This window comes from Colobus angolensis, unplaced genomic scaffold (genome assembly GCF_000951035.1).
Source record: "Colobus angolensis palliatus isolate OR3802 unplaced genomic scaffold, Cang.pa_1.0 Scaffold236, whole genome shotgun sequence".
In the NCBI taxonomy this organism is placed as follows: Eukaryota; Metazoa; Chordata; class Mammalia; order Primates; family Cercopithecidae; genus Colobus; species Colobus angolensis.
The window spans coordinates 471,522-479,979 of record NW_012115555.1 but is presented as its reverse complement, the minus strand read 5'-3'; the positions used below and the strand labels follow the sequence as shown (position 1 = coordinate 479,979).

Genomic DNA, 8,458 nt, shown 5'->3' with positions numbered 1-8,458 from the left:
CCCAAAGTGCTGGGATTACAGGTTTGAGCCACCACGCCCGGCCCCATCTCTGTTTCTTTTCCTGCATGGTCTCCCCTCCCTTCTCTGTGTCTTTCTTTTTTTTTTTTTTTTTTTTTTTGAGACGGAGTCTTGTTCTGTCACCCAGGCTGGAGTGCAGTGGCATGATCTCGGCTCACTGCAACCTCAGCTACCCAGGTTCAAGCGATTATCCTGCCTCAGCCTAGTGAGTAGCTGGGACTAGAGGCACGTGCCACCATGCCTGGTTAATTTTTTGGTATTTTTAGTTTCACCATGTTAGCCAGGATGGTCTTGATCTTCTGACCTCATGATCCGCCCGCCTCAGCCTCCCAAAGTGCTGGGATTACAGTGCGCCCGGTCACTTTTTCTACTTCTGTCTGCTTTCCTCCCTTGTTCCACAGCTTTCCTCTCTCTGCTTTGTGTGTCACCTCTCTCTGAGATCCCTCTCCGGATCCAGCCTCTGCCTGCCCCACAGGGAGGGTTTGCCTCTCCTGCTCTCCTAATCTCTGCTGCCTCAACAGGTCTCACCCTGTCCCCTGCCCGGGGAAGGCTCTGCTGTCACACCTGCAGCTTGGCCAAACCCTGCTACCCTGTTCCCACCAAGTGTCAGGACAATGAAGCTTGCAGCATCAGTATTGGCACCTCAGGTAGGACTCTGGTCCAATGGACCTTCTCCAGGCGGCTCCCTACCTCCATCCATCCCGCCTTTCCTGCGGCCCCCGCCTCAGCATGCCTCCTTCATCCCACAGATCAGAGTGAGATCATCGAGCGAAAAGGCTGCCTCCCAAGGGCCCAGTGCCCTCTGCCGAGCCATGCCATCTACTGGCTGTGCTCCTACATTCTGCGGCACCACTGCTGCTAGCAGGACCTGTGCAACATGGCCGCTTCCTCACAGCAGCTCACCAGCCTCCTTGCCTCCCTGCCCCTCCTCGTGGCCAGCTTCGCCAGGAGAGGACACCTCCTCCACTAGCTTCTGTGGATCTGCAGCCCCCAACCCAGGATTCCGCCGCCATCACCACGGCCCTGGAAACACCTGCACAGACACTTTGAGACACGCCCGACAACCTAATTTTGTACAGAGACCCCAGATCTCTCAGGAGACCCCCTCACAGACCCCTCACAAGGCCTGGGGAGGCACCTGCCCACAGTCCAACCTCATAAAGAACACCTATTCTGTGTCTTTTGTCTTTTCTAGATGCCCATTGCTGATGCCCCCTGTCAGCCCAGGTCACTGGCAAGGCAGGCATTTTGATGACACTGTGGATCTCAGGCAAGGGGATCAAAGCGGCATCAGGTATGGTAAGGAGGAGAGTCTTGCTAGGAAAGACTAATGTGGTAGGTTGGGAACTCAGGATGGAGGGCTTGGGGGACTATGAAGAGTACCTTTAATAAAAGGTCTATCTAGGAGTACAGTAATACTGTAGATACTGCAGTGTGTGTGTGTGTGTGTGAGCTCTAAGAGTGAACTATAGCTGCTTGGTGGGTTGGGCTGGAGCTGGAACCTGGACCACAGCACTTCCCTCATTCTCCATCTGTGTCATTTGCTTCCTTTATCCTGCCAATGGCTTAGTGTAAGCCCCTGCAGCCTGAAGGTATTAGGTGAGACTTCTGAGAAAGCTTTTCTCCAGTAAGGCCCAAGCTTGAGCAGAGACACAAAAGGGCACCCAGTGGAGCTGCTTGTGACGGTGTGGCTGGAGCTCAGCTCATTTCTGCCTGAGACTGAGGAATGGCCAAGTTGGGAGCATCAATACCCTCCCTTGCTTCACCAGCCCAGACTCGCCCATGATTCACAAACATCCCAGCATGGCCCCGGCCCAATAAATAATACACCCCCATTGGGCCTGCCAGCCTGAGTAGACACTCCCTCTGCCCCCGAGAAATAGGGTGTGACCCCAGGGCAGTAGGGAGGAAGTGCCAGAGTGGCGATAGCTGCTCACATGCTCAGAATGCCCTGGTAGAGCGCCACAGGGAAGAGTGTGTGCCTAGGATAAGGAAGAATAAGGAGGGGCCCCGGGTTGGAGCCGAGCACAGGCATCTCTATCCTACTCAGTTCCCTCCCCTTGCATGTGAGGAAGTCTGGGGTTGATTAAAGGTGCTTGTTCCCTCTCTTCTTTGTGAGGATGACACACTGGGTAGTGGGGGTCTGGCTTAATTTAGAGATGGGTTGAGTCTTTCCATTTTCTCTGTCACTCCGTCCTCCCACTTTGTGCTTCTATTTTTTTCTCTCTGTCCATCTCTCTCTTGAGCAATGGTGGGGGATTCCCCACCATTGCTCAAGTCTCCAGATTCCTGTCTCCTCCCTGCTCACACCCATCCTCCTTGCCCCCACCAGCAACCTCAGGCTCCCCTCAACCCCACAGTACTACGGGCTCAGGGCCATCCCTCCACTGGCTACTACAAGACAGGAGACCAAACCTTTTTGTAGGTGACATCACAGAATAATGCTCCTCCTTTCCTTCAGTCCCCCACCCCTCCCCATACACAGCTTGGTGGCTGCTGGACACCAGCTGGACAGTGAAGTCGAACTTGCAGTCCTGCCCCCCTTGCCAAGGTTGTCGAGGAATACTCCAGGTGCTAGATGGCCAGTGAAACAGCAGGTCACACTTCCCAGCAGATGTCACCAAAATCACCTGGTCTTGTGGGCAGGTGGGCTGTGGGATTTTCCAGAGAGACGGATTAAGGATACCTCTACTTTTCATGTCCTCAGGAACAAGGGCCCCTCCCCAACCCAACCCGTGTTTCCTCTCCCATCCCCAGTCCCCTCCGGGATTTAAGCCTCTGTTCCCTAGCTGTTCCTCACCCGAGACGGGCCAAATGGATGTTCTCATAGACCTGGATTTCGGGTTTGAACTGAGGAATCGAGGCAGCTGGGGAGAAAGAGCCATCAGGGATACAGAAGAGAAGTCAGCAGACAACTTAGAGCCGTGTTCCTTGCCCCTCCCCTAGAGGAGGTGGGGTACAGAGGCAGGGTGCGAGCCTAGCCCTTTGCCTCCCACCCACGTGCCCTCTTCTTCCCCCCGGGAGGGAGGAACTCACCTCTGCCTGGAGCCCCACAGACCCTCTGCCTCCAGAGCACAATGCTGAGGGCCAGGATGATGACTCCCTGGCCTATTGTGAGCAGCAGCATCAGAATCCAAGGCATGTCCCAGCCCATGGAAGGGGCACAGAGGGCAGGAGAAGCATCCTTGGAGGCTGTAGTAAGAGCCAGACCAGAGGGATGGGAAGGAGGCAGTGAGGGGGCCTGTCCCTGTGCCCCAAAGAGAGGCCTCCCCTCCACAGTCTGGTGGGCTCTTCCAACAGAAGACTTTGTAAGTTTCCCTGCCCCCAATATCCTCCACCCTACTCTGCCCCTTTCCAGGCCTCTCACCCTGACCCATAAATAGAGAACAGCGGCCAGTCACAGTGGCTCACACCTGTAATCCCAGCACTTTAGGAGGCCAAGGCAAGCAGACCACTTGAGGTCAGGAGTTCAAGACCAGCCTGGTCAACATGATGAAACCCCATCTTTACTAAAAATATAAAAACTGGGGCCATGCATAGTGGCTCACACCTGTAATCCCAGCACTTTGGCTGGCCGAGATGGGTGGATCATCTGAGGTCAGGAGGTCAAGACTAGCCTGACCAACATGGTGAAACTCCATCTCTACTAAAAACACAAAAAAGAGACCGGGCGCTGTGGCTCACGCCTGTAATCCCAGCACTTTGGGAGGCCGAGGCGGGCGGATCACATGTCAGATCAAGACCATCCTGGCCAACATGGTGAAACCCTGGCTCCACTAAGAATATAAAAATTAGCATGGTGGCATATGCCTGTAATTGTAGCTACTTGGGAGGCTGAGGCAGGAGAATCACTTGAACCAGGGAGTCAGAGGTTGCAGTGAGCTGGAATCGTGCCACTCCAGCCTGGTGACAGAGAGAGACTGTCTCAAAACACACACATACACACACACACACACACACACACACACACAAAAGTTAGCTGGGCATGGTGGCAGGCACCTGTAGTCCCAGCTACTCAGGAGGCTGAAATGGGAGAACAGCTTGAACCCAGGAGGCAGAGGTTGCAGTGAGCCAAGATCGCGCCACTGCATTCCAGCCTGGGCAACAGAACAAGACTCCATCTCAAAAAAAAAAAAAGGCCAGGCATGGTGGCTCACACCTGTAATCCTAACACTTTAGGAGACCAAGGCGGGTAGATCATGAGGTCAAGAGATCAAGACCATCCTGGCCAACATGGTGAAACCCCGTCTCTACTAAAAATACAATTTTTTTTTTTTAAGTTTTGCTCTTGTTGCCCAGGCTGGAGTGCAATGGCGTGATCTTGGCTCACTGCACCCTCCATCTCCCAGGTTCAAGTGATTCTCCTGCCTCAGCCTCCCGAGTAGCTGGGGTTACAGGCATGTGCCACCATACCCGGCTAATTTTGTATTCTTAGTAGAGATGGAGTTTCTCCATTTTGGTCAGGCTGGTCTCGAACTCCCGACCTCAAGTGATCCACCTGCTTTGGCCTCCCAAAGTGCTGGGATTACAGGCTTGAGCCACCACACCTGGCCTAATAATAATAATAATAAACAAAATAAAATAAAATAAAAAATAGAGAATGGCAATGCTCCCTGCTCACACATGGGCAGCCAACTACAGAGCAGACCACCAGCCATAACCACACTTTTCCCTCACACCCTTTATAGTAATTCACCCTTTCAAGAAAAAATAGCCAGGTGCGGTGGTTCATGCCTGTAACCCCAGCACTTTGGGAGACCAAGATAGGAAGATCATTTGAGGCCAGTAGTTTGAGACCAGACTGGGCAACATAGCGAGACCCTGTCTCTACAAAAAGTTTAAAAATTAGAGCCAGGCGTGGTGGCTCATACCTATAATCTCAGTACTTTGGGAGACCAAGGTGGGCAGACCACTAGAGGTCAGGAGGTTGAGACCAGCTCGGCCAAAATGGTGAAATCTCGTCTCTACTAAAAGTACAAAAAATTATCCGTGCATGGTGGCGGGCGCCTATAATTCCAGCTACTTGGGAGGCTGAGGTGAAAGAACATCCCTTTCCATCTCCTCCCTCAGTTTACCTGCCAGGCTAAAGCTGACCCCTTTGTTGTGAGTCATGAGGCAGCGGATGATTCTTGGTCTTCGGCTCCTGTGCTCAGAAAGCCCCTCCCCAGGACACACCAAGAGCAGGGCAGCCTCACTGCCCCAGAAGGACTGAACACGGCCCCTCACGGGACCCTTCCCTTCCTGCCAGGTCACAGAGTCCATGCGTCTGCTGGGGACCACAGAGCACAGGAGGACATTGCAGGGGGATCCATCTGCAGCCCTTGCAGATAACTGGGATCCTGTGGGGGAGAGAGGGACCCCTCAGTTCTTCACCTAAACTTCCTGGCCCACAGTAGCCCCTGGTCTGCATGCCCCCACTCACCTTTGAGCAGCAAGACATCGTACACCCTCCAGTTCTGGTAGTTGTGGTGCTGACCTAGCACAGCGCACCAGTACCGCCCGGCATCTTCCTCCTTGGATCCCTCCAGCCACAAAGAATAGTTCCCCAGCAGTCGGAGCCTGGATTCCCTTCCTGGTTTTCCAGGGTCTGGGGCTGGCCTGCCCACTTGGACTTGGGCTACCAGGGTGGTGAAGGAGCCTGCTGCAGGGCTGCGGAACCATGACAGGTGTTCGTCCCCATGTAGAGTGGGTGGTGAGGGACATGGCAGTTCCACTGCCTCCCCCAAGGCCACATAGATGGCCTGGATGTTGTCTGTGGGAAGAAGGTTGTATGAGGCCAGAGCCCTCCATCAGATCAACAACCCCCCATTTGATCTTCAACCCTGACTTCTTCCCCTTCTGGGGTCCCCCAGCACGGGCCTGGCTGGTGACCACCTTTCTCAAGTGACAGCTACAAAAATAAGACAGGTGGAGAGAATAGGGTATGGGCTTTCCTTGTCTCTCCCCCAGACAGTGAGGGGGTCTGAGGGCAAGAGGGAAAGGGCTGAAAGAGTTGGCAAATGCCCACCTCTCTTCTACTCATTTCAACTTTTCTGAAAGCATTTACTCATTCTTCTTATTTTATAAAGGAAACTGCATAACCTGGATCTTCGTTGCCCCTGGGTCTTCCCTAGTGTCAGAGGCAGGAGGAGGTCAGTTGGGGTAATTCTATCTTCTTGAGTCAGATGCCTTTGCCAGGCTCCCAGGAGAAAGAGCAGCAGTCCCTCCCCAACCTTGGAAACAGCTAAGGAATCACCTACCTCTTGCCCCTTACCTGCAGCCTGGGGAGTTCCACAGAGGAACAGGAGGAGGAATAAGACTGCCATGGGGAAAGCCTGCCAAGTTCTTTTGCTCCAAGACCTGGTGTTCCCAAGGAGGAAGCAGAGTCCAGATAAAAGCCCACACTTGCTGGTCTGGGGTGACAAGGGCCTCTGGAGGGGATGGGAATGCTGGGGCGATAAAGTCCAGCAGCATGTCTACCACGGAAAAAGTGACACCACTTTTCTGTCCTGGAGAGAAAAGGACACAGCCCAGGCCACTCTGAAGATGACCTTTTTGCTCTTCTGATTCCACATCAGCTAAGGGACTCAAGTAAAGACTTTCCATGCAAAAAACCATGCAGGGAAGTGGTCCTGCCTGTCTAGCTCCTGTCAGTCTGGAAGTACATTCTGAGGTCTCTTTCACTCCTAAGAAATGTCAGCCATGAGTTGGATCACTTGAGGTCAGGAGTTCGAGACCAGCCTGGCCAACATGGTGAAACCCTGTCTCTACAAAAAATACAAAAATTAGCCGGGCATGGTGACATATGCCTGTAATTCCAGCTACTCAGGAGGCTGAGAGGCACCAGAATCGCTTGAACCCAGGAGGCAGAGGTTGCAGTGAGCCGAGATCGTGCTACTGCACTCCAGCATGGGAGACAGAGCGAGACAGCGAGACTTCATCTCAAAAAAAAAAAAAAAAAGAAAAAGAAAAAGAAAAAAAAGAAATGTCAGCTATGAGTGAAGAAACTGAGTTTTCACATTGGTCCTCCACAGAACCCAGCACAAGACTGTGTATCCAGTCAGTGTCCAGTAAATGATTTGGAATGACTTTCCCTGTGGTTGTCTGGCATACCCCAGATCTCTCCTGAACCCCTGATGAGTGTATTAAGTTATTACTCAAGGAGAAGGCTAACGGGCTGATTCATCCTTCTGAATGGCAAAAACTCCTAAGGCAGATCTTCATGCAGTTATTATAGTTTTAATGTGTAATTTATTTATTTTAAAAAATTATTTTGATGAAATATTCCATACATACCAAAAACTATATGAAGTACAACTATATTATGGATAAATGGTGGTATATTAACACAGTAGAACACTGGACAGCAATGAGAATGAACAAACCCAGTGATTTGCAACAAGGTTGAATCTCACAACATAATGAGAGTAAAAGAAGCCTGGCCAGGCATGGTGGCTCATGTCTATAATCCTAATACTTTTGGAGGCCAAGGTGGGAGGGTCGATTGAAGCCAGAAGTTTCAGGTTGGGCAACAGAGCAAGACCCCAACTCTAAAAATAAAGGCCAGACACGGTGGCTCATGCCTGTAATCCCAGCACTTTGGGAGGCTGAGGCAGGCCAATCATGAGGTCAAGAGATCGAGACTATCCTGGCCAACATGGTGAAACTCCATCTCTATTAAAAATACAAAAATTAGCTGGGCGTGGTGGTGGATGCCTGTAGTCCCAGCTACTCAGGAGGCTGAGGCAGGAGAATCGATTGAACTCAGGAGGCGGAGGTTGCAGTGAGCAGAGATCATGCCACTATACTCCAGCCTGGTGACAGAGTGAGACTCCGTCTCCAAAAAAAAAAACCCAGAAATAAATAGAATATTCCAGGCCGGACTCGGTGGCTCATGTCTGTAATCCCAGCACTTTGGGAGGCTGAGGCAGGCTGATCACCTGAGGTCGGGAGTTCAAGACCAGCCTGACCAACATGGAGAAACCCCCTCTCTACTAAAAATAAAAAAATTAGCAGAGCATGGTGGCACATGCCTGTAATCCCAGCTACTTGGGAGGCTGAGGCAGGAGAATCACTTGAACCCCAGAGGCGGAGATTGTCGTAAGCCAAGATCAGGCCATTGCACTCCAGCCTGGGCAATAAGAGCAAAACTTGGTCTCAAAAAAAAAAAAAGAAAAGAAAAGAAATAGAATATTCCAGGCCAGGCACAGTGGCTCACGCCTGTAATCCCAGCACTCTGTGAGGCTAATGCAGAAGGATCGCTTGAGCCCAGGAGTTCAAGATCAGCCTGGGCAACATGGTGAGAGCTCGTAAAATTAGCCGAGTGTGGTGGCGTGGGCCTGTAGTCCCAGCTACTCAGGAGGTTGAGGTGGAAGGATGTTTGAGCCCAGCAGGTGGAGGATCAGGACAGTGAGCCATGATTGTGGCACTGTGCTCCAGCCTGGGCGAAAGAGCTAGACCC

General features: G+C 52.1%; 3 protein-coding genes across 4 annotated transcripts in view; 2 read left to right on the top strand and 1 right to left on the bottom strand.

Moving 5' to 3' along the window:
- LOC105513752 overlaps nt 1-1,471 on the top strand; it is a 2,642-nt gene extending 1,171 nt beyond the window's left edge. Inside the window, exons 2-3 of one of the 2 annotated variants that reach the window (XM_011944730.1) lie at nt 540-665; nt 1,214-1,471. In XM_011944730.1, the coding sequence (XP_011800120.1) occupies nt 540-665; nt 1,214-1,227 (140 nt within the window). In that variant the 3' untranslated portion in view covers nt 1,228-1,471. Of the gene's footprint in view, nt 1-539; nt 666-767; nt 989-1,213 lie in introns of those variants that run through there. The other variant, XM_011944729.1, reaches the window with a different exon arrangement.
- CLIC1 (chloride intracellular channel 1) overlaps nt 1-2,032 on the top strand; it is a 30,059-nt gene extending 28,027 nt beyond the window's left edge. The window contains exon 8 of the transcript XR_001002081.1: nt 2,005-2,032. The gene's annotated coding sequence lies outside the window, so the exon portion shown is untranslated. The remainder of the gene's footprint in view (nt 1-2,004) is intronic.
- A 524-nt stretch (nt 2,033-2,556) lies between these two features.
- LY6G6F (lymphocyte antigen 6 complex, locus G6F) lies at nt 2,557-6,361 on the bottom strand. Its single transcript, XM_011944731.1, has 6 exons — nt 6,272-6,361; nt 5,441-5,770; nt 5,094-5,357; nt 3,055-3,210; nt 2,819-2,885; nt 2,557-2,669 (listed from the first exon to the last, which is right to left on the bottom strand). The coding sequence occupies exons 1-6, from the start codon at nt 6,321-6,323 to the stop codon at nt 2,645-2,647; spliced, it is 894 nt and encodes a 297-aa protein (XP_011800121.1). The 5' UTR covers nt 6,324-6,361; the 3' UTR covers nt 2,557-2,644.
- Nucleotides 6,362-8,458: the final 2,097 nt, after the last annotated feature.